Source organism: Rhinolophus sinicus, chromosome 15 (genome assembly GCF_057876585.1).
Source record: "Rhinolophus sinicus isolate RSI-liver-muscle chromosome 15, RSI-T2T, whole genome shotgun sequence".
Taxonomy (NCBI): Eukaryota; Metazoa; Chordata; class Mammalia; order Chiroptera; family Rhinolophidae; genus Rhinolophus; species Rhinolophus sinicus.
The window spans coordinates 12,396,756-12,423,188 of record NC_142515.1 but is presented as its reverse complement, the minus strand read 5'-3'; the positions used below and the strand labels follow the sequence as shown (position 1 = coordinate 12,423,188).

At 37.8% G+C, this 26,433-nt stretch overlaps 1 protein-coding gene across 2 annotated transcripts in view; it reads left to right on the top strand.

Annotated features, from left to right (window-relative positions):
• Positions 1 to 25,066, top strand: part of ATRNL1 (attractin like 1) — a 565,586-nt gene extending 540,520 nt beyond the window's left edge. The window contains exon 29 of one of the 2 annotated variants that reach the window (XM_019725236.3): positions 22,875 to 25,066. In XM_019725236.3, coding sequence (XP_019580795.3) covers positions 22,875 to 22,999 — 125 coding nt within the window. In that variant the 3' untranslated portion in view covers positions 23,000 to 25,066. The remainder of the gene's footprint in view (positions 1 to 22,874) is intronic. The other variant, XM_088791845.1, reaches the window with a different exon arrangement.
• The last annotated feature ends 1,367 nt before the right edge of the window (positions 25,067 to 26,433 follow it).

Below are 26,433 nucleotides of genomic sequence, written 5' to 3'. Positions count from 1 at the left end.
GCGTCATGGGTTTCTGCCAGACAAGCAGTCCCGGGCCTTTTCCTTCTTGTCACTTTGTGTCCCTTCAGCTTACCTGTACACCTGCTTGGTACTTCTCTACGCTGATGGCCTTGTAAGCATCTCTCTTTTTTACAGTTGGCTGGTGGAGACCCTTTCCATTTTATAAATGTGTTTCCTTTCCTTATTTTTCAAATATTAAGCAGTGAGATAAAGAGAGATAAGTATGGGTTTTGGAGTCAGAAGAGGATTCAAACCTCAGCTCTGCTCGTTGTATGTCTCTGCGAATGCTATTTAATATCTCTAAGCCTCCATTTCTGTATTTGTTTTATACACACACACACACACACACACACACACACACACACACTATGTCCCACTTCACTGCTGTGAGAATTCATTGAAAAAAATATTTGTAGAGAAACTAGAATTAGTAGGCCATTACTAACTAAATACTTTCTTTCCTTTCAGCAGAGAAATGTTTAAATGCAAATAGTGAGTTTTATACATTTGCAATGTTTAAGGGCAAACATTTTTTTTTTTCTTGTGGCTTTATGAATATCTAATCAAATATACTTGTAAGTGTTTTGATGATTAAAAACATTATGCAATTACAGCCAGGTCAAGTGCTGAGGATATAATGATAAATAAGACAAAGTTGGAGCTCGCCTGCTAGGTGGAGTTTTCATTCTAGTGGGAAAGACAAGAGGTAATTAACATGTATATAAATGATGCATGGACGCATTTTTATAGAAAAATAAGATAGTTCTATGTGCTTAGTTTGCATCACTTTTAAATGGAGATTTTGCCTATTGATTGATTGATGATGTTAGCTGGTGATAAGGGCATGTGAATGAAATCCCAGACTCCACGGTATCAGGTCCTGAAGAGATTAGAATGGGGTAGATTTTGAGTTGAGAAGGATCACGTTTTGATGTCTAACAAAATACATTCCACAAATTGTGACACCTCTGAAAACGAAGTCAGCTGGCTTTCCTAGGCCAGCAAATTGCTGGTGACTCTAGAGAATTGTGCGAGGCCACAATTTAATTGCACAAGCTCTAAAAGATCTGCAGCCCTTTATCCCATTAATTCAACCTGTAAGTTTGTTCTCCTGTCCTTTTGAATATGCATTTCTCATTGATTTGAATGGGCGTTACAGACACAGAGAAAGGGAAGAATTGAGCCAATTATCTGTTCAAAGCAGAGCATCATTTAAAGTACACTTTTCCAGTGTTTGCAGGAGCATTAGTGAGTCAGCTGCTTCTCACCCTTTTGTCCAGAAGGCTGTCAGTATGAGTGGGCCATTTTAAAGGGCAGTCTCCTTCTCTAAAATCTCAGTGTCACACTCATGCACCGGTAGTTTCATTGTGACTGCTGGGAGGCAATGAGCTCACATTTTAGTCTCAATTTTACTGCCGAATTGTTTCAGATTTCAGCTCTAGCCTAATCATAATTACCAAAGCCAAATAACGTTATAAATTCCTAGAATAGCTACTGGGTTCTCACCAGTGTTCCACACAGCAAGTTAAGTCAACAAAGCCACAGCCCTCAGAGATCTTTTGCTTGAAATAGTCTCTGTCCATCGTTCTTGCACTAACCTGGTGCAAATAAGAAAAATGGTTGCAAACATAACATTTAAAGCAACGGAACTTGCACAGACAGTGAACACAGCATCGTGATTCCAGCTGTCCTTCGCCTTACAGACTATGTGTTCTAGCATTTGGCTACACGGTAAATCTCTGTAAGGCAAATCTATTTGCCTACTGATTTCCAGTCTATAATTCCAGGTGCGTTAGAATTCATGAAAGTCTTATTTGAAACCTTCCGCGGTGGAGAGATCCAGATGGTGTACACTGCTAGATACCCCAGCTCCCGAACTGCTCTGTGTCTTTAAGGAATTGCTCGGTGCTGGACAATTTGCAGCGCTGGGAGCTCAGGATATTCTTTTTGCTGGGAGTGCTTCCTCTGACTCAGAGAAAGTTATTTCTGTCACACTTTGAGATAACCCTGACTTCTTGCTGCAACGCCCCTCCTTTTCCTTTTGTCTGGGTATTTATAACACTTTGTAGGACCAGGACCAGTATTGGTCTCCATCCGTAATTGTCTCTAGGTGTGGCACACAGGTTGAGTCCAAAGTTTTCACTTTTGCAATAGAAATGAAGAGGGCAGCCGTCTACAGCCAGGCGAAACATGCAGTCCACCCCATACATGGCAACCCAACAAACGTCTTCTTGGTAAAGGCACTTGTAGGACTTCTTGGAGGAGTTTTGAGATGAGTTCTAATTCTGTTGTCAAGCTTAATAGCTAACTTGGAGACCTTGGTCCATCTCTGGGATTCTAAGTTACTTCCTCTGTAAGATGAGGGTATGACATCCACCTTCTAGAGTGATTGTGTAGACTAGATAAGATAAAGAATGCAGAAAGCCTGCTCAGTATGTAGTGGTTTTCTGTTTGCTTTGTTTTGTTTTCAATGAGAAGGGTTACTTAAATGTATTATAGGCTTTTTGTGGAGTAAAAAGTCCATATCTGATTAATATTTTAAAGAAGAAAGCTCTTATTTGTCTTTTCTCAAATGCCATTTCGTGGGGAACAAAGACCCTGTGAAACAGCTCACCAAATGGTTAGGATAACCAAACTTTGTTCATAATAATGCTTGAATGAAAATTTTCTCCAGAGCTTCATTATTAATAGTTCAGGTCAGCTCGGTGCTTCTGCAACTGGTATTCTCCATGTAAACCAGGAACAACCGAGTCAGTGGAGGCAACAAAAATCACTGCTATTACAATCATCACAAACAAGTATTCTTTAGTTGACTGACTTTTCTTACATAAAATCCTGTGTCTAATAATTGTTAATAGTAAATAACAGGTCCCAGAGATAAAGAATGCTATCATTTTAAAGTCTTTTTTTTTTTTATTTTCAACACAAAAAGAAAATGTTTTTTGCCTGGCTATAAAACAAAGAATCTGAGATTTGAGTGATATGTGTCCTAGCTTACACGTATCTCTTTTCTAGTGTCTTCTCCTTGCCTTCTAAGTAGTTATGTAGGTCAACAAGTAGTGTTAGCTACATTCCTTGTGGAATATAGGGTTAAGAAATTCTCAGGAAAAATTTAAATCATTTTAAGGTCATTATCTCATTAAATTTTAGGAAATAATTAGATTTTTAAAAAGTAACCAATGAGCGATTTCTGCAAAAAATAGTGGGGATGGGGAGATTTAAGGATCCTAATCAATTTTAGCTGATAAAACAAAAATAAACAATAAAACCACTAGAAGTTGAATTATGTAGTGCAGGCTTCAGGTGCTAAAGAAGTTCAGAAGGTGGGTGGCTGGTTAGCTCAGCTGGTGAGAGCATGTTGCTACTCACACCAAGGTTGCCGGTTCGATCCCCGATGGGCCACTTTGAGCTGTGCCCTCTTTAAAAAAAAGAAAAAAAGAAAGAGGAAGTTCAAAAGGAAAGAAATTTTAGTGGTGTTGGTGGTAACCAGAAAAGCTTGCTGGAGAAGTTAGGTCCTAGGCTGGATCTTGAGGGTTAGACGAACAGAGTTTGGATAGGCAGAGAAAACATGGTCCCTAAGTGTTTTATATCTCTGATCTGCAGTGGGCATCAGTGAATTCTTTCATATTATGAGTGTGTTAACTATTTCCAGATACTCTATTGTAAATGGCTAAACTCTACTGTAAATGGCTAAAATGATTGGCCCTTACTCAGCGATAAAACTTCACAGAGATGACCCTGTGGAAAGAGGAAATACTCCCACTGACACCACCTTTGCAGTTGGCACTCAGCTTTGCCCTGAGTTTCTGCACACAAATCTCCCAAAGATAAGGGGTCAACAGATTGTGTTTATGCAAAGGAGATGTTCAAATTCTACTTGAGAACACACGTAAATAGTAAACAAGAGAACCCGAAAGTGAGCTAAATTGGAAAGCTGGCTGAAATGCTAAATAGAACATCGTTGGTAAGAAATGATGCGTTCACTCAGCCCCGGGGAAGTGCAGCAGGGTGGAGCATGTTTTCTAATACAGCTCCGCTCGTTATGATCTCAGCTCGAGCTTCTCCAGTGATAGGTACAAAAGGCATATTGGAAGCTTTCCACATGTCTAATTATTTCCTGCTAAACCTGTCATCAAAAAGTTCAAACATTTAGGAATCACGGTGAGTTTTATCTGTTTTTCTTCAGATAAAATGATGATGAAGGTATTAGAGTTCTGTGCTAAAATGATGATACATCAGATGATATCTATATCGATATATAGATATACATGTAGATGCTATATAAAAGGAAATTTATAGTTGCCTTAAAAGTCTGCTCACATGTGCATATTCCCCCAGTATTCTCGTCTCATCTCACTCCAATCTCATCCTTCCTAACTCATTTCAAAACAGACCCATTGACAGCCATTTTTCTCACTGTTTCCCATCACTCCACACCCATGTCATATGAGGTTCATAGGGGCCCTGTTCATTCTGCAGGTCTTTCATATTCCAGACAGTGACAACTTGTCCCTGGCTTTGATGACTGCGGTCGTTTTAAAACATATCCACAAATTCTTTGATACTCCTCCCTTCAAAAGTGGGAACCTAATTCTCCTCCCCTTGAATGTGGGCTGGATTTAGCGACTCATGTCTAAGAAATAGAATAAAGCAGATGTTACAGTGCACACCTGTAGATGCTGGGTTATAAGAGGCACTTCAGCTTCTGCTCATTCTCTCTTGGGACACTTGCTCCGAGAAAAGCCAGACACCGGGACATGAGGGCACTCACTGTGGAGAGGTTCATGGATGAGGAACTGAGGCCTCTGGTCGGCAGCCAGCAAGCACCTGGGGCCTCTGCCAATGAACAGCCCTGTGAGTGAGCTCCCAAGTACATTCACGAGTCCCAGTCAAGTCTTCCGATGGTTGTAGCCATGGCCAGTGTCTTAGCTGCAACCGCATGAAAGATCTGGAGCCAGAACCGCTCAGCTAAACTGCTTCCAAATTTGACCGACAGACACTGTGAGATGAATAAATGCTTGTTATTTTAGGCATCTAAGTGTGGGTGTAATTTGGTATAATATTGATCCAATGACCTCACAGAGTAATGCGCTATGCTGAAGTAAAAAAGCTGTGCAGAGAATTAGGTGAGGATTACTTCTTTTTTTGATAGACTTTGAAAAGGGAGAATAAGCCTTTGATCCATTTCTGCCATTTTTCACTTAGCCAAAAGAAAACATTTACAACAGTGATTCTCAGTGGGGGTAATACTGCCCCCTAAAGTTTTATCTCAGGAATTTGTAGGACATGCTGGGTTTGCACGAGGATTGGGGCCACCACAAAGGCATGCAGTAGGCAGAACATGGGGATCCTAGATGCCCTGTGGAATATGGAACAGTACCACACAATAAAGGGTATTTTTTGCTAGAGATAACCCTTAGTGATTTTTGAGAAAGAATATTATCCCAGTTACTTATTTATATATGGAAAAGTGTTGTGTTATTTTATTAAGTATCCATAATTTTGATGGGTTACTTATCTTCAGAAAATTTTATAAAATTAAGTTTTAGCTAAATGATTACAGACAAACCACTCCTCATTTTGTTTTTCGTGCTGGCATATGTGGTAGTATAAGAACAGATTTTAAAATTTAAAAACTAACAAGTAAATAAGAGATAAGGCAAAGTCTTTCGTATAAATAATAACATATAGAGAAAAGAGTTGTAAGTTAAGAGAAGACATTAAATTTGTTCCAACAGAAACAAAGGTCAAATGGAGTAAAAGTAATTTAGAATTTTTAGCTCAAGTAAAATACAACTCAGTAGTAGTAAGAGGCCACATGGGTTATTTTCTTCCTATTCTTAAGATATTAGTGCTTCTTTACCCCACAGTAAAGGGAGAATATGAACCACTTCCATGATTCAACATAATGTGTGAATCATAAAAATCTTTCTGATTTTTTGTTAAGATCATTCTGTATACACTTATAATATTTTCTTGTCCAAAACCTTTACGTAAAGGATTGAAATGTTTCTAATAACAGTGAAATGGCTCTAATGAAATGGTCCCATGATTTAAATTATTGTATCAACATCTTCATGTAGCCCAGTAATCAATATATGGCTAATATCTCCACTACATACACATATATAAACTACGTACACACACACGTATATAATGTGTGTAGTGATCAAAAATTAGAATAACATTTCATTCAGAAGTGACTAATAAAAGTTTGAACATTTGCTAAGAATATTGTGATTACTACTGCTTTTAGTAACACCTTTTGTATTTTCTCAATAATACCAAAATTTAAATTAAAAAGAAGACAACATAGGAAAACCTAATATGGTAAGTAGGGAAGGCTTTCCAACAGCACATAGGAGTCATAAGGATGATCTGGTTCTTGAACTACATCTCATAGCACAAGTTGGATGCTAACAGAAAAACAAAGACAAAAATAGACAAAGTAAAAAGACAAATAGCAAAATTAGAGAAAAATTTACAATACAATAGATTGCTGTTGAATGTTTCTTTTTTTTTTTATCATAGTGAAACAAACTTATAAATGTATTTGACAATATTTCACTGACTTGTCAAAACAATCAATGCACAGTATAATTGTAGGTGTTGGGAACAGTTTTAATCCTGTTTTCATGCTATATTTTTTTAATAAATCTAAATTTAAAATTTAAAAAAATCAAAATCTGCAATAAATGTTTCATGTTATGATTCAGCATCATCGAGGAGCTCAAACTGTACTCTCAAAACCTTGGGGATGAAAAATAACACGGTTCAGGAGGAAACGAAGTCATTGAAAAGCCAATTAGTCTATCCTGAAATAATTCTAACTTTTGTGGTAGTTTCCAATGGCAAAAATGAAAAAAGAATTCACTACTCTGTTCCATGGGCAGATTGGGAGACTGAATTGTTCTCCCCATTTGTTAAACCAGCGAATTTCTAAGATTCCTTCCAGCTCTGAAGTTCTCTGGTCCTAAGAATATCCCCATTATTATCATTACCTCTCATTTTGCTTAAAGAATGTTAAATCAGTAATCTCTTATCTTACATCTATCTTTGAGAGAAAGAGTAAAGAAAACTGAATTTAGTTTCTTCATGATTAATGCATTTGTCAAATGCTTTCCAAGTAGCAAATTAATTTATTGTGTTTTTTCATGAATGCAAATTCAAGCTGTGCAAACTATTGTGGTAAAACTTTGCAGTCCCTTTTCATAAATTAGAGCTAACTGATTTAATGTTGATGAAAGGAACGATATTGAAATACAAATTTTAATAACATGGGTAGAAAGAAAATCTTAGATTTTATAAGCTTTAGCTTACATAAAATTCATGTAACTTGAACAGAACATCATTAAAATGTAATTTTCTATAGTGAAGCCTGTATTAATTGCCTTGTATGAAGCTCTGAGGAGTTCCTTAACAAATGTCTGGCCCTATGTGTTCCTGACAAGGAGACTTGTTTATTGATTAGTTAATTATCTCAAACCAAGGGCCTCAGATTCAGTTTTTGATGATCACTGTCTTACCTTTCTCTTTTTTTGAATATTTTCATCAAAACTGGAAGTAAAGCAGTTTTTATTTAAATAAGAAAGTATTTTGCTTGTGTTCACATTGATTATACGGAGAGTACCAGTAAATTTTAATAGACTATTTTACAACTCGTTGGTTCTTAGTACTTAGACTAAAACTCCATGCATAGATGTATGTGTTTATGTGTGTGGAAAATGTCTTTAGTAGTCAGATAAGATTTTAATAATGACTTTAGAAATGTGTCTTGTGAGCTTGATTCTCTCATACTTTTATGATCTAAATTCACTTCAGTGGGACTGTAAAAAACAAAGTCATGTGCAAACTCACTGAATCCTTGTGTTCTTCTTTGACATAACTATCTGCGAACCCCATTTTATAGAATACTTACCCTGAAGAACGTGAGAGAATCAAAATTAGTATTTTTCTTTTGCTTTTTGCATTTTAATTGCATTTGTACTTGATTTTCAGTTCAACAAGGAGAAATTTCAATTTTTTATGTTGACTAAATAAATGTAAATGATAGGGGCTAATTGTGCTCACACTTTTAAAAGGAAAATTTTATAGAAGCTAAGTTTGATTATATGTATTTCATGCTGGGATTTAGGAAGTTTTGTATAATAAAAGTGTCTGGTTTTTTAATACTGATGTTTGCAATGTTTACTAAATTTAAAAGGTAGTGCCAGATTAGATTTAATGCTCAACTCTAAGGCTAATCACTTAAATTGTGAAAGAGAAATCTAAAGTGTAAGTCTTTGACACATTCCATCTTATTTTTATGTCATACTAAAAGTCATAAAAATCAGCAAAACAGTGAAATTAATACTGAAATACATCCAAAATCTTTTTGGCTCATCATCTAAGACTCAGAGAAATGCCAAGTCTGAAGGAGCCCATGCTCGAGTAGGTCAGAGAATCCAATGAATTCATCCTGCCTCCAATACTTGTCATCGCTGGGTTTTACTTTAAGAGAAAATGGAGTCATGGAGGAAGAAGCACTGTGTGATGAACATATGTAATCTTTCTCACCTGCATTTTACTTTTTATCTTGGCTTTCTTAGCATCTTCATTCAAAATGTCAGCAGGGATTAGACTATATTATGGGATAATTAATATGAGCTTTTATTATAACGCTGATTTTGAGTAATACTAGAATAAAACACATGTCACTATGTTAAAGATGGAAAGTTGAACAGATTGCTTTATATAGAAAAAATACATACTTTCCCTTTTCAGCTCACCTTTCTTTTCAAATATCAGTCCAATATAAATGTTTGACAAAGGTTAAATAACGTGTGAGAGAAGCACTTTTTGAAGTTTGGCAATTCCGAAAATCCTTTCATAGAATGGGGTATGTAGATTCTTGCATATTAAAATATTGGTCATTTTAGGAAGTTTAGGAAATATTTTCTCATGGGGTCAGAGGATGTGGCTCCGGTTGATTAGCTACATCCAGTTCACACTTTAATGCCAGTGCTCCATACTTAAAGGTTTTCTTCATGTGGCATCATATGCTCCATTTCTTTCTTCTAAACTGGGATTTTTCCCAAATTTGTTAAAATTACTAACAATCTATATCATTCCACAGTAATTCTAGAGACTTATTAGGCACTTCCTCCTAAGTTGCTTCTGCCATGTTTAATTATACATCTAAATAAAAGGCCATGCTCAGAATCGGAGTGTGATAACCCTTCATGTTGGGTCATAAACTTCAGAACATGATCTGGTCACTACATAAGGGCCACCATGACTGGATACTAATCTGAACAGTTCGGTCAAACAACCAGGCAATTCAGCCACCTACAATTTAACGGTTGCTTTTATTTGAATTAAAATTAAATTTTAGATCTAATTGGTTTAGCTATTGATTCAGCTGGGTCAGTTCACGCTATATAGATAGCTCTGTACAAAGACAGCCATATTATCTCAGGCAACTCATCCCATATTTTTTAGAAAATAGTGTTTATAATGTGCTGCAAAGAGTGCTGTGTGCAACAAAGAGTAATGCTGATAGACAGTAATATCTAGTCATGAGCAGTAGGGTCTGTTTTTTTGGACACTGACCTTCCATCCTTGCAGATTATTCTAGTTCTCTAGAAAGAAGTGGGTAGTAGCCCTTTGACAAGATGTGTCATTGGCTCAAGATCAGTACTTTTACTTCTCCATTCTCTTCTCTCAATTAGTACTTGAGCAAAGAAATAAAAACAACTGGATGGCTATTTGCAACTCTAGAAAGCGAAATGGGAATGAAACACAATTAATTAAAATCTGCAGTTGTTCATAGAGGACTTGCTTTTGTTCTGATTATCATAATCCCAGTTTGTCAAAACGGTTTCAAGAAAGGTAGTCTTTTATCAAAAAAGCTGGGGAGAGTCAACATACTTAGTCAGTTATAAATAAGCCATTTATAGATTGTCCTGCAACATCCCCTTTTATATAGCTTTAGGGCAATTCATAAATACCTTTGCAAATAAAAATTATCATCTGCTTTTCTCCAATTTTAATAAGTGAGGATTTGGAGTAAGACTATGAAACTGAATCTGATGAAATATATGTACTTTTTAAAACCTGATAGTACTGTACCTCTGCTGTACTTCTCTACTTTGTTTTATATAATGCCTCTAAAATGTAAGGTTCTCCCTTTATTTAAAAAAAGAAAACTTTTCCTCTAATTATGGGAACTCATCGACCATTGGGCTGAATGTCAGCGGCAGCTGGATGGTGAACTGGCTCCTTGCCCAGACCTCAGAGTAAGACTAATTTGAAAACCCTTTACAGAATGCAGCCCAGAGCCCACTGTTCAGAAGATCCTGCTCTCATCAACGATTGATCATAAGAGATTTCCTTTATTGACCTGAAAGCAAGTTTTTTCATCTTCCTGCCAGCTAAGGCACTTACTGAAAGTAGGTAGATAACATCCAAAGTGAATATGCCTAATAAAGAGGGCAAAGTCTTCCATCTCTCCCCACAAATGACATTCTGATTCTCTCCAGCGGGCCTTCTGTAATAACATGTGCTAATAAGAATTTCTATCTCCATCCATCTCTTAACCCATTTCATTGCCACCCCTTGAAGGACCTCTTTTTAGCAAGCTGTCCCTTTTACAGTACACTTGGCAAATCACTTAGGAAAGTGTAGTCAGGGGTTGTGGGACCAAGGTATCAGAATTTTCTTTGTGTCTGGAGATAACTTGGAGTGAATGCAGGGCAATGTTTTTCCCACTGGATATAATATCAGAAAGTTCCAGATCTCTCAAGTCTGTTCCCTCTATGATTTACCTGCCTGTAGATGTTAAAAGGTTCCCTCCAGTGCTGACTCTTGGTGACACTTCTCAATTTACAGTAGCTCAAGAGGCCACTTTGATTGTTCCCAAAGACAAAGTGGGGGGAAATGTTCCTTTTTTCACTCAAAAGAGTTAGCATTTATGGGACATGCTCAGTCAGATTCGCAAAATTGCTTCAGAAAATGAAGTCTTCTTTTATACTATCCTTTGTTAGATTAAAGGAGGTCATTTAAACAAACTAATTCTTAAAAGTCCCTGTTTTGAATTACTGGAGAGAATGTGTACTATCTGGTGTCCTGGGTCACTTAGCAAACGTCAGAGGAATGGTTTGAAGTCTGTTTTGAGAACTACTCTGTTCAGCTATACAGCCTTTTCTTTCAGCAAAGATTTATCAAGGATCAGTTTGGCTACAGACACATCTGTTTTTGTTAAAATGCCTTTGGCCATTAAGTTATCTAAGAACTTTTGGTGAGGTCTAAGCAACTTATAATAATACTAATGGAAAAATCATGATTTTGTGTAAGGTTTTTTTCTTCCATTTTATCTAAGTGACTAGAAATGAGGATTAGTGCAATTTTTAGTTTTTTCCCCCATGACCTGAGAGGTTGACATAAAAGGCATAAATTTGCTTTACCATTGCAGTTTGTTAAAATAATATTTTGACTGCAGACCTAGTTGTATATTTTCAATTTCTTTTAATGTTAAAATTTTTTAAAAATATCGATTGCTGTGAACTTGAGAAAAGAAATATCTTGGACAATGCTGAAATTAATTTTCCTAGTTGACAGCGTGTCTTTTAATATTCAATGAGGTATATCAGTGTTACATGATATGGTAAGCTTTGTGTTTGTCTCCTGTGCTCTCAAGTGCTCTAATGTAGATGCTACAGAAAGCATTGATTCACGTCATCACCCAACACTGTTTCACCCTCATGTAAAATTGTAATCTGGTTTCTTATAAATAAGTGTCTGAGCTTAAAACACCATTATTTGTGTTTCCGTGTTGTCTCTAACTTTGCACAAGTCTCCAGGGAAGGATCAGAATATAAAAGGTGAATTGGTTTTTCCTTTCGGAAGGTGGCATCCAGGAACCGAAGGCAGCTTACAGTGGGACTTCCAAAGTCGATTTAAAACACTCAAAGTCTCTCCAAAGACATTCAGGGAGGGCTGAATGGCTAATGCTTTGATGGCAAGCAAGTGTGGCAGCTGTTTCCATTTGTCATCAATATTGTACACACGGCCTCAGATATTAAAACCTGTTCAGAGACAGTGTTGTCCAAGACACCGAGCCAGATGTCCCGGGTATAACTCTCACCCTCTGGGCATGAGCATGTCCAGTTCTCAGGAAGGGGTGTAAGCATTTTAGTAGCACGGTGGCACCAGGCGGGAACCTCTCCTGCGTCACGTTGGACAATCGGCTAACTATGGCCGCACCACTGCAGTATTCCCACCCTCCACTCAGTACTTTCTCTGCAACTAAATACAAGGATAGGAGAAATATAAGGTCAGCCTGTTTCCAAATTCCTTGGAGGTAGAATAACACGGAGACTTCTAATCAGAAGTCACTTCCTCAGCAGCACAAAGCATCATGATACATCATTTAATTCTCTTTCAAGTAATAGGTACTGCCCACCTGTCTTAGACTAAGTTTGGGATACGAAGGTGAATAAAAACATAGTCTCTACTTTCAAGGCGCTCCCAGTCGAGAGGGGTAGTCAGAGATATAAAGACAAAATTGTATCAGAATGTAAAGAATTTGAAAACTAAACTTAAGAAAAAAAGCTCTCATAGGTTGTTCAGAGATTCTAAGACATAAGATCAAGTCCCAGCCTCATCTTTGACACTTGCCCAGTATCTTTACTCCTCTGAGACTTACAGCCAGTTTCTTGTCAAATGCTGTTGGTGTCATAGAAACCACACCCAACAGTAAGTGCAATCATACCTAATGTTACCAGTGTGGTTCTCACTCTGGTAGAAGTATGTCCAGTCCTTCTTCGCAAGTCCTTAACAAGGAACAATAAATGCATATTTCTAGCAAGAGAGTTCTTGAACCCAGCCATCCCCTGACTTATGGTGATGCTGTGCTGCCACATGAGGGTGTATGTGGGGGAGCAGGCCAGCAGTGATAGCTGGATCCTTACCGCTGGCCTGCTGAAGAAAGGCAGCTACAGCCATAAATTCGTAGATCCAGAAGTGACCTTAGCAGCCACCTACTCCAACTTTTTTCTAAGAGAAGTCTTTCAAGGGACATTGTGAATTTCAAATCAAGAAAGGCTTAGAAGCCACAGACTTGGCTGGCTGACAGTTGTCATGGAATTCAGGACTGTTTGTTGCAAACAGACATAGATGCTCAGGTGATACATAGCCATGAACTAGTCTTACAGAGTCCGTGGAGAATCTCAGTCAGGGCTTTCTCTTACCTCTCTGGGTGGATGTTCCTGTCTTCTCAGAGGATCCCCTCCTCTGTCGTCAGTCCTCTTCTTGGTCTTCTTTCCTTCTTATTCTATTCTTTCTACCAGGGTGGCCTCATCCACTCCAGAGACAGAGCCTGCTGGCTCTCCACCCTAGATTTGCAGCCCCCACCTCCTTTAGTGAAGAGTTGTTTCCCGGTAGTAGAGCTTGGTGATGGCATTGGAACACTGTCATGAGCTTTTCTGGCCCAAGGTGGTTTAGAAGGGAGTGTACCTTTTTCTATCCTCGCATCTCCCACCTTCCACCTAGATGTCAATGCTTCAGGCAGTCATGGAAACCCCAGATTGAAGACGGCAGAGCATCATCCATCTGGGTCCCTGAGTAACTACGTAAAACACATGCTGCTATCTGGCATCCCCTCCCCCTCCCCCCCCCCACACACATACACATTCTGACACTAATCAGGGTCACCCACCTTGAACTTGATGTAGTGAGAAATAAACTTCGATTTTGTTAAGCCCCTGAGATTTCAGGCTTTATTGCAACACCTAGTGTTACCCACCTGTACAGTTCAAAGCCTTCAGCTTCCATCCAGCAAATAACCCCCAAGTCTACGTCTCTGACTAGACTTTACCCCTGAGCTTCACACCTGCATCCAATTAGACATGTCCACTAAGATGCCCCCAGGTCATCAAATTCAGTACATGACCTTCCCACACACGCTGGCTCTTCCTGTTCCTCCTTCATATACTAGTGAAAAGCATTTGTTGGAACTCTGCCACCCAAGCCAGAAAGCTGGGAGTGGTTCCAGACTCCTCCCTGTTTTTCATCTTCCATATTTATATTTCCTAAATATCTGTCCTGTTCATCCCTCTTCCTGATTGCTGCTTTCTTATCTGGTTTTAATAACAGTAGTCTCAGCCCCCTCCCCACACACACACACTCTCATCTGACCTCCATGCTACCACTAGAGGTGTCTTTTTGCAATAAAAGTCTCCATTCCTTAAAATCATGCCATGGTTCATTCTGGCTTACAGATTAAAAATCAATATCCTAGGTTGGCATCTAAGTCTATTTTATTGAACCCCTTACCTCGCTTTCTTCTCTGTCACCATTCCCCCATTTGCACCTGTGTTCCACTCCTAGCAAATGTCCTGAAGTTTCCCAAATACCCTTCTCTTCATGCTATTGCATTTGGAATTCTCTGCACCCAGAACACACCACGCCCCCCACGCCAGTGTTCTTCATCTGACCAGTTCCTCTGCATCCTTCAAACCTCAGCTCAGATTCCTCTGCACTGGGAATTGTTGACCTCCACACCCATCTCAGAGACCTCCCTCCTGTCCTTCGTCCCCTCATGCGTTGTGCCTCCCTCATAGAATTTGTCTGTGTGCGATTGTGAGCCAACCTAGGAGCTCTTGCCTGAGTGCCCTAGCTTGATGCTATTTGCTAATGACTTTGAGAACAACTACCTTCAGCCATGCTATGGGCAACGTACCCTCAGTGCATGTTTATGGCTATAAATTGTGTTGTCCTCCACTCCTATCTGCCTAAATGGATAAAATAAACAATACCAATGATTGTTTTTCTTTTCCTTTTGATTATAAATCATGTGCTCGCCATTTGTACCACAGCAGTAGTTTCGTTCTAGTGGCTGTAAAGTGACCCAAGTGCAAGTCAAGGGATGTGGAGTCCTGGGTTCAGATCCCACCACATCCCCCAGCTGTGTGAGCCTGAACTAGTCATTCAATCACTCTGTGCCCCTTTTTGGGCCATCTGTGAAACAAGGACAGAAATAGCTTCCTGACCCACTTCAACAGAATAGTCTTAAGGGACAACCTAGATAATGTAAAAGCATTTTTAAACTCTAAAAAGTAGATAAAAGTTGACTATTAGTAGTATTTTCAATAATACAAACACTGTTGATATAAACAATGTTTTCCTCTGTTTAATGTTGTCATTCCTCTATTTGGCCGTTATCACTTTCAATTATTTTCACATTCTCTAATGAGTAGGTAACACACATTAAGTCATCTTTACCTTCATGAGCAAGTTCTGAATTATATTATCCAAGACATCAAAATAATTCTGGCTTGAGGATTTAATACGATCACCTCACTGACAATGTTGCTCTAAATTGATGCCCTCCTTGAATCTTTAACTCCATCTTTCTCTCAGATTTTGTCCTTTATTTGGCATTCCACGTGGTAGGCATATTAATTTTTGAATGAATGAATGAATGAATGAATACAACTAAAGGACAGAGGCAAAATCTTGACTGCCCAGTGTTTTATCTACTTTGTCTACTTCCTATTTGACCAAACTTCTCACTCGATGATGATGATGATGATGATGATGATGGTTGACATTTTTGAGCTCATATGTGCCAGGCACTTTTCTAAGCCCTTTACATTTGTTTGGTTTTTGTTTGTTGTTTTGTTTGTTTTTATTAGTTTCTAAGCCCTTTACATTTAATCCTCACAATAATTTGGTCAAAAGAATATATGGACTTGATCCAGTGTAACGTAAGTTCTGTGACGACAGGATCTTTTATGTCTCGTCTGTCTCATTCACTCTCAATCCTTAGGGACCAGAATGGTTCCTGGCATAGGTATACTAGGCACTCAAAAAGTGATAGTTGAATGAAGTGATTTGCTTTGCAAGCAATTTTTTTGATCCTTAGGACTTTGGAGTTTTCTGGACATTTGTGATTTAAAGTGTGATTTTGTATTATTATCATGAGTAACTGATTGTTTTATTATGGAAATGATTAACTTTGTATAATACTTTACAGTTTAAAAAATACTTTCACATGTAATCTCATTTCATTTAAAGCAACCAATGACATTTTACTCTTAGAAATGCTAAAATACAATGTCCTTACCTAATGGAAAATAAAATATTGCTATTATTCCAAAACTGTCATAGTGTAATTTCTTCAGTGAACAGTAAGTAGTACCTCAGTTAACTTAAATTAATGAGGACTAGGGCTTAAATTTTAAATAAACCAATAAAAGTTCCTAGTATGTCATTAAAATTAGAATTGATAAGATCTAAAAGAAGCTTTACTTGTTAAGAACCATGAAGATTTGCGTTAAACAATGACTCGAGACAGTAATGGTCATTATTTACTCAGCACATTCTAACCAATGAGGGAACAGTTCCTGTAAAATTTAGGGAGCACTTGGTAATGTTATAGAAAGCACCCTCAGTGGTACTAGAGTAGGATTACATTGAGAGTACTTGTGCCGTGTTTCTTTAAGTGAAATATTTAAATGTTATGATGTATTAAAGGCCAAACAAAAACATATAGCCAGAATACAATTATCATGTGTATTTAAACATTGACATCTGTAGCTGTCATTGGTTTTTAGTAGGTGAAGGCAAATAATCTCTTTCAACTCTCTGACAAATAGGACTCGTCCATTTGTCATTCCAGTGTCTTCCGCACTTGAAGTTTTCCATTTTTGTTCGACAATGTAACCTTTGGAGTTTTGCCTAATAATGACTTCAGTTGTGCTGGCCTTCTAACAGATAAATTGAAATGGAAATGTATATTTTCTAATTATGCATCCAGCCCTGGTTGCGTATTGGCAAGGGTGGCCACTCTGAATGTTAAATGAAGTTTGCACAATAGCTGGAGTCTATGTAATATCAAAGTTTCCCAAAGTCACTTTCTTAACCATGTGAAGGATAGCCAAGACTCTGATTGGTAGTATGTAGCTATATACAATCAGAGGGAAAACATTTCAACATCCCAGCATGGTATTTCCATTTAAATCTGATTACAGTGAAATAAAACTGTAGCCATTAAAGGTTTAGAAGAACTACAAATACAAGCCGTAAAAGAAGACAGATAGTAAATGAGGTAGTAAAACATTTCAGCAGGGCAAACAGTTTACAGCACTCATTCACATCTTCCCGAAGCAGACTGTGCAATTCACTACAGACCTCGCACCGTTCCCTGAGCTCCACTTAAACCTGCAATTAACCTTTCACGCCTAATGAAGCTGTTTTCCTGGAAAATTAAAATATATAGTGGTGCCTGCTTTTATACAGACTGGGGAGGAGAGCATTTCAAAATGAATGACTTTTCAGAGGCTTTGTTCAAATGTAAAATGAAAGTGTTCTGTTTGTATATAAAGTGAGAATATTCTTTCCAAAGCAATTTCATTTGATGTGCCGTGTTTTATTACTGTACTTATTAATTGTTCTGCATAATTGTAAAAAAACACACATCAGTAATTTTATGCATAGATTGTTACTGCTGGAGTCTGCTAATACCATTCTACTTCCATTAGGGAAAGCTAGAGTTTTTCTAAAGATAACTAAATTCCCGATGGTTCTCCTTGGTGGTTTTCATCACAAATTTGGTGGTTTAAAAGGGTATATGTGCTACTTAAATGTTTAGCTGTTAGACATTTGCATTGCTTTCACTTTAGGGCATGATATCTGCACATGCTTATTGAGAAACAAAGATCTTAGGTTTTAGGGAGAAAATACTGTGGTTTTTTTTTCTAAGATTCTGATAAATGTCTAATTTTGGTGCATCTTCTACTTCTTTACAAAATATCGGTGGTATCTCCTGGCATTCAAACCAATGACTACTAAATCTGCCCATGTTCCAAAGGAGTCCGCTTCCTTCACAGCTGGCCCCGTCACTGGTGATGCCCCACGTTAGCAAGCACCAGTTAGAAACACCAAGAGACCATGCAAAATGGAATCGGAAACAGAAGATAGTACTTCCTTTCTTAGGAGATTTATAATTCATATTTAAATGATCTGAATGTCATAGAGGTTGGTTTTTAAGAACTACAAGTGCAAAAAGGTAGAGCTTACAATAAATATTTAAACCCCAGCATTTTTATTGAGTCTCCTGGCATATTTTGATGTAAATTTTGCTAGCCTGCGGCATCTGTGCATCATCTTGACATGGTAAATGAAATTCCTTTAGACCACCAGTCTAAAGTAATGAATTGTTCCCCCAGTTAATTGTATTGCTTTGATAACAAGGTACTATGGTAGGCCTAGAGAACACAATAAGTGGATTTCATCAGATGATTTGTGTGGCGTTTTGAAAAATGATCTTCTGGAGTGACCTGATTTTAATGGAGCTCTAACGGTACCCAGCATGGGCCACCGCTCAGCATCCTACTGGTTGGAAGGACTTCCCGCTATGGTACCGGGAATGTGGGGTCCTCACCAGATAACCTGTCGAGGGAAAGTTTCCAGGGAAGTCTAAATCAAGAGAAAGCGTTTGCCTCAAAGGGCAATGCAGAGAACTTATTTCTAAATTGTTTTTATTTTACCGATGCCCATTTTTTTTTTAATACAGGAAAGATCTCAAGCTATGTTTATCTCTTTTTTGCCAGTGAGAAAATAAACTAAGGCCGACCGAATAATAAGCAAAGGCTATTTATTCAGAACTTGCTGTAGCAAGGCAGTCAGCCTCCACAGCTTGGTTGTTGGCGGAAACTTAAAGATTGGCCAATGTGTAGGAATGCTTCAGAGTAGAAAAAAGAGAAGACTTTTCAAGTGTGCCCTGACTCCAGGCTGGTGGGGGGGAGGGGAAACAGGAGCTGGAGGCGGGCTGACTAGTAGTGGGGCATCCTGTGTGGTTGGTTCGGGGTGCATATTTGTCTTTCTCTGGTTGGTCCTAAGTTGGAAGCAGGGACAAAAGTTATGAAAACTGTCAATTACTAACAATGGGTATCTGAGGCCCATTGTAACTGGGCTAATTATTTGACTTCCTTGATTGTTGTTAAATATAGCAGGCTGGCTTCCCCTGCTGGTTATCGTAGATAAGGGGTTGGTTTCCAAGGTAGGTTGCTGGAGCCAGAGTTCTGTTTTCATATATGGTCAATTGGTATATTCAGTCTCTTACCACATATAAATATTACATTTCGGGGAAGGGGGGGGTAATATTGTGTCTTGTAAAGACTTGACTTTTCTTTTTATCAATTAAGAAACTTACATTCTCTACACCCCTCCCCCCCAAAAAAAAAGTATGTTAGAGGGAAATAACAGAAAGTACTTTATTTTTTTTCCCTCTTTTGTAATGAGTCTTCCGCATACTACACAATTCAGGAAGACAGGGACCTTGTCTCTCTTGTGTGCCCTTGGGCCCAGGGCCTCTTGGAGATTGAACGAGGACCTAGCAATTTCTTGGTTGTTGTTGTTTAAAGTTCTCCATATATTAAAGTATGAAGAAATGCAAGCATAGCAGCAAAAACTTACACCCAACAATTTGACACTTAAGATGCACACACACACACACACACACACACACACACACACACATACACATACGTGCAGTTATTATGATTATTGTTCTGTTCGTAATGAACTTACAGAATTGATAAAGCAGAATAACTCATGCTACGCCCTAAGCTGTGTGGCCACAAGTAACGGACACAAGCTTCAATCTTAATGGAAACTTCACTTGGCCCATCAAGAAGACAAGACCTGGGCAGGTGGCCCTCTGGGCATCCTCTGTGAGTACACGTGGTGGACACTCAAATGTCACTGCCTGGAGGAATGCGAGGTTTCCTACATACACAATGCCATATATGCGGAACCTGAGAATGTAGTTGATTGTTCCATTTTCATAGGAAAGGATAAAAAGCTGTCAAATTAAAACTAGGCATGATGTGCAAATTTATTTGTAAGTGAAGAACTGAAATATGCTTTATGATTTATTATTTTCAACCGACTGTGTTTTCAAGCTTACGAATCATTAGTAAACCCAGGATATGTTGTGAGAGACACTGCTTTAATTAGGCTTTGGACTTCACATTCCCTGAAATGCAAAGATCCAGTGACAGTTTCGGATTAGCATAAAATCTCTTCCTTTGGCAACTCGAACTGTTTACTTCTCTCCTAGCACCGTAGCTTCTGTAAGGAAAACAGCCTTTGCGGCCACATGCAAGTGGAATTGTTCTTCAGAGCTCCTTTGGACTAGGTCATACAGTAGTTTAATGAATAACATGATTTCATATTTGGATGCTGTGATCATTGAAATTAGTGTAAGTAGTCTCTGTCCACATTAAAAGAGACATATATTATTTGTCATATTTGGCTGTCTCTGGATAAGATGGTGCCAGGAATGAAATAACAGAAGGTTGTAAATTATGACAGAAGTATGCCAGGAGATCTGAGGGAACTTAAGGTCTGTCTGAACTGAACTTGTAGTTAGTAAAACTATGGTCTGTGATTTTCTTTTAAATAATGTGCTTCAGCTCCCTCCGTTAAAGAAATAACAAATCATTATTTTCTACAGCAGAATAAGTGGTTAAAACATCTACGTTGAACACTTTAGAAGTTCATATATGCTCTTCAAAAGTCAATGAAAAATTTTTATTTAAACTTTGACCAAACCTTTGAATTTGCATTATCCCTAAGAGATTCAGGATAATATTTAATATCCTGAAAGTGTAGATTATTTAACAGTAACCCTTAAAAGGTAAATATGTAAGAATATCAGTTTAGCCAGTGATAACTAATTTTTTACCCTCTGCCCTTACTAATACCGTCAATTTCTCCTTCTCCACAAATATCTTTTCTTCTGTTTTCAAATGGCTCCTTTTTCCTTTAAATACAATACATGTACTCAGATAATCATATGCATCTACATATATTTCACGTCTGTCCTTGATGTTTCCCCTATAAACCAGCTTAGAATAAATTGACCCACAGGAATAAAATAGGTCAGTCACACCTTACCTAGGATAAGACCCAAAAGTTAGGTCTTCTAAGAGCAGCACGTTGCGAAAATGTCTGTGAGGGCTCAGAGATTGGGTCACCTCAATTCAGAGTCCAGTCCCCAAGACCTTGGAGAAGGCAATCTGGCCTACTGGTTTAGTATGGTGGTATAGTACATTTTGTTTTACTCAACAGAAACTAAAATGATTCCTGTGTAGACGTGATAAACCAGGGCATCTGGTAGAGACATTGCTTGTACAAATTTAGGAAAGTCTTAACTCTCCCTGAACATCTTACCAAATGTTCTTGTCAATCAATGAACAAAACTATGTAACTAAACAGTGTTCTTTTATAACCCATGATAGCTAGAGATCTATTTTTGTGTCGATATTCTGTTAGTAATACTCAAGGTCCTTTTCTTATACCTAAGACATTTACCAGCTAAATTTCTACAGATTCTCTTTCGTCCATGTCTACTTGTGCACAGTCCAACTCTATCTTTAGGGTGCTTTCTTTTTCTTAAAAATGTTTGAGAGAATGAAAAGACAAGCCACAGACAGGGAGAAAATCTTTACTGAACACATATCTGATAAAGGACTGGTATCCAAAATATAAAAGAACTCTCTTAAAGCTCAACAATGAGAAAACAAACAGCTCAATTAAAAATGGGCAAAAGAGCTGAACAGATCCATTACCAAAGAATATATGCATATGACAAAAAAGCGTATGAAAAGATGCTCAACATCATATGTTATTAGGCAATTGCAAATTAAAACAACCGTGAGACACAGCCACATACCTTTTAGAATGGCTGAAATCCCAAACACCAAATGCTGACAGAGATGTGGAGCTCCAGGAGCTCCCATTCATTGCTGGTCGGAATGCAAGATGGCACAGCCACTTTAGAAGATAGTTTGACAGTTTCTTTCAAAGCTAAAAAAAAAAAAATACATAGGTTTACCACGTGACCCAAGGATCATGCTCCTAGGTAATTTGTGAATTGAAAACTTATGTCCATACAAAAACTTGCATGTGGATATTTATGGAGCTTTATTCATAATCATCCTTCAATGGTTAAACAAACTGTGTTCCACTCACACAGTTATTCAGTGATAACAATAAATGAGCCATTGAGCCAAAAAAAAAAAAAAAAAAAAAAAGATATCCTGGATCTTAAAGGCATAGTGCTAAGTGAAATAAGAGAAATAAGAGAATCTTAAAAGGCTCATATTTTACTATTCCAACTATTATATATGATATTCTGATAAAGGCAAACTATGGAGACATTTGAAAAAAGAAATCAGTGATGATTACCAGAGACTCAGGGGAAGGAGAGAGATATATCGATAAAGCACAGAGGATTTTTAGGGCCGTGAAACTATTCTGTGGGAATATATGACATTATGCATTTGTCAAGACCCATAGGACTGCAATGCAAAGTGAGAACCCTAATGTAAACTAGGGACTTTAGTTGATAATTATGTATCAGTACTGGTTCAATTTTTGTATAAACCTAAAACTGCCCTAAATTTAAAAAAAAAAAAAAAAAAGTAATGCAATGACAATTGTTCTGCAAGCACCACACACAAAAAAATAGTAACCCTAGAAATTTTTTGTACATCCAGAGCAAACTTGTGTTCAGACACAGAAGCTAAGTGTGGGGTCATGTCCACAACTGATTGTGGTATTTTGTCACACATTAAATTCAACTGTCTGAAGTCAGAGGCAGTTAACTTCATCAGATCCCTGTTCTTCTCCCTCACATGCGAAGTCCATATGTCTGAGTTAAGAAACATGATAAGTCAAGGGTAAACTACTTGATAACTTCCAATAAACAGCTAAATGTTTGCTGACTGAATGTCAAACAATGAAAATAAGGTGCTAAGCCACCACTCTCGCCGTCCCAGAAGTATCTAACCAAATATTTAAAGACCTTTTTCTTTTCCTTCCAGGCCTTGCAATTGCCAGTGCTCTAATAGATATTTCACAACAGAAGCCTTCAGATAGTAAAGACAAGAATTCAGGAGTCCGAAATCGGAAACACCACCTCTCCACACGTCAAGGAACTTGTGTCTGAGAAGCAGGGACTGCTCCTGGATATTCTGGACCGTTTGACTTTGCACATGGCTTCCATTAAGGCTAGTCTATGGCCTCAATTGTTATGGAGGCAAAAATGTATGGTCCCAGGACCCAAGTACAGTTCCCTCCAAATGGGCAATGACCCAAGTGGCCAAAGAATGTTTATGAGTTTTATAGAAGTAACAGTGTTGAAGGTCACAGGTGATAAAGTCAGTTTTTACGTCTCTCTTAGGCTTATCCTAGATAACATTACGTTACTCTGGGAAAGATGTATATTGTTTCTTAATGCAGATGAAAAATAACATAATTGGTATAAACCAAACTGTTTATATCCCAAGACTTTAAAGAAAGACATTTTATAATGCCTGAATGATGAGAATTGTACAGTTTTTGCCTCATAAGCAAACTTAAATCACTTGTATATGAACAGGAAATGAACAAATCGCAATGGCTTTAAATGCTGTTTTAGCTCACTGTAAATGTAAATGAAAGATTTTGATTTAGTAGGATGTAGGCAATGTATTTAAATATTTCACATGACCGCATCATGTCCAAATGCAGTTTGAGAATGTGACTATTTTCCACCTAACTGGAATGCAGACCCAGATGAGTCCATTTGGGTGGATGGTACATTCAAGTTCACAGGTGGTTTATTAGAATTCCGAATGAAGAAGACCCTCCTATCATCCAAGCCAACTGCCTCACATATTATCAGAGCTGATGGAGCATGGAAAAGCCTGTCCAGCAATCAATTTTCCCCCTCCTTCCAAACACAGCCTCCAATACCACAAACCTGAAGAGGCTGAAATGGTTATTTTTACAGTGTCTGAGCTTCTGCTCTAGTATGGTAATTTTTTAATTGCCTAGGAATCACTGGATCAGACCTCAGTGATGCATCTGCATTTTTATAAGAACAGGTCATCTTCTTTTGGCCTTCTTCTTCTAGCAGCTAGATTCTATCTACCTTTACAAATGTTATGAAAACTATTTTTTAGAGGCAACACCTCCCACGTTACAACATGACCCAGGCCCCTTCCTGTCCATTCTTACACTGAGAACACAAGGAGGGAGAAGCATTGGCTGGCAAGCATCTACAGAAATCTTATTTCCAACACGAGAGCGTTGGTGTCATCAGAGAAAGTCTGCAGTTTAAAAACTAAAGTTCATTCTTGCCTGCATTCAGTCTATTCTTAATGACTCAAAACTGAATTATGGCAGAAAGAGAAAATGATATAAAACAGCTTGGAACATAGGATCATTTGTGTCCTAATTTTGACCACAGTTCACGATGAACAGATCTTGTTGGGAACTGTAGTTTCTTCACTTCATGGTGACGGCAAGATATATGTAGAAAACACTGAAGAGGCATCCAAAGCTGCTTTATACAATACAGTTTTGTTCAATATGAAAGTCACTTAAATACAATTGGTGTTTAGTACTGCCTATGTACTTTTCACATTCTTTGGATTTCTGGAAGGTAAGGACACTTCACTGTTTACAGCTAATGCATAGTTACTTGCATGCTATTGTGCAGTAGTGGGACACGACCCTATTGTGATATGAAATGTTTATTTCATAATGCCATTTATACATAGCTTAATTTGATGAGGAACGAATGTAATATATATCCGGAATGATCATGCAAAATGTAGTTGCATTGTACACAAGATTGCTAGGTTGCGTCTAACCATGACAATATCATTGTTTTAACAGTTAAGGCATTTATGAAGTATAGCATATATTCCTTACGTTGGCATGATAATTTTGCTATTTTCCATGCATTAAAAATAAGACTAATTCTTAGAGGAATTTTATCTATAGACTGTGGGGTTTTGGGGGGGAAGTGGGGGGAGTGGAGCTTGTTGTTTTTACCTCCCTATGATATTTGATCTCTCAAAAAGTGAGCAAAGTTTGTAAATGTCTCCTAAAAACAATCGGGCAATTTTATTAGCTTCTTTTTGGACTCCTTTAAATGTTAATTTGCTTTTCCTGGAGAAATGAATTGACAAAACTGGTGATTACAAAAATATAACCATTTAAAAATAAAATGATTGCCCACTTTGTTTATGATTGTCATGAGAGAAAGCTTATATAATGAAAACACAAAAACATACAGAGTTGTATATACAATCTATTTCAGCTCTATTTTTAGAGCGTCAACCCAAATAGTATTACTGTGAGAGAATTATCCAGCTTCATCCACCTGGAATCCCATCAGGTTCTTCAAACTTGAAAATTTGGATTTTAGAGAATTATGGGACATAATGCAATGTTAAGTTAAAGTCATACTATACCTGTCTGGGCCAAATATTGCTAACTTCATGACAAATTATGCAATATCTTCTCAACTTATCAAAGCTTTTTACTGGCAATAAAATCCTTCACCCTCAGGTGAAGTGGATTGAAAAAGACCTTAGGGATAATCACTTTGAATGTGTTGTGTTCTTTTTTTCCATGCCTCGCAACAACTTTCAATATAAATGCTTCCTTTTTTTTTTCTACCCAGACCCCAAGTATGCAGATACTCTCTAAGAAGTTAGCAAGTAAATGACTGATTCTCTTGAAAACTTATCTTAATGGAATTCTGTCCATATCAGTTTAGAATGACTTTGAAAAATTCCTTAGATTTTAGGATGTATTCTTCTTCCAAATATGAAATGTTTTGGTTAAATAAAATGGGGAGTTTTTAAAATTAACCTGGGGACACCATTTGGACACACCTAGAGAATTCTTGTTGAAAGACTGCACAAGCTTACTGATTGATTTAATAAATATTAAGAGGATTGAGATTTTCATCATTGCTTTTAAATGAAAATTTATTTCAGTGATTAACATAGAAGGAAAATGTATGCCAGTTATGTTACGTTCACTAGGAAAACTTCAAATAGGACATATTTCCATGTGTAATTGATACTTGCTGTACTTCCCAATATCTCATTTTCCTTGGGTTCCAGTAAGACAGAGGGAGCACATGGCTGTTGGGCTGCTGCTGCAGGGTCATTGAAGTGCAGACTAGACTGGTGGACGGGCTTGAGGACAGATGTTGGAACGTTGGGACCAGCTTTGGGCTGTGTGGTGCTGGGCAAGTTTTAACCTCTGAAGCCTTACACTCTACATCTGTGGGGTGGGGTAGCCCACTTTGCAGAACTGTTGTGAGCCTAGGAGAAGCCCCCACAGCAGGCCCACAATGCAGTGCAGCTGGGATCAACAATTGTGGGGACACCAGGCCACTCTTTTTCTACCATGTGCTTTATGAATCCAGCTCTTAATTTTTCATCCATCTTTTCACCATAGGTTAAAAGAAATGGTAGCCTTTTGCAAATGAAGATTTCATGAAAATCTTCAGTAAGTTCCTGTATTTCTAGGGTACAGAAACAAACAAACAACAAAAATCTACTTTGATATTTGGGTCAATAGAGCATTTGACTCTTT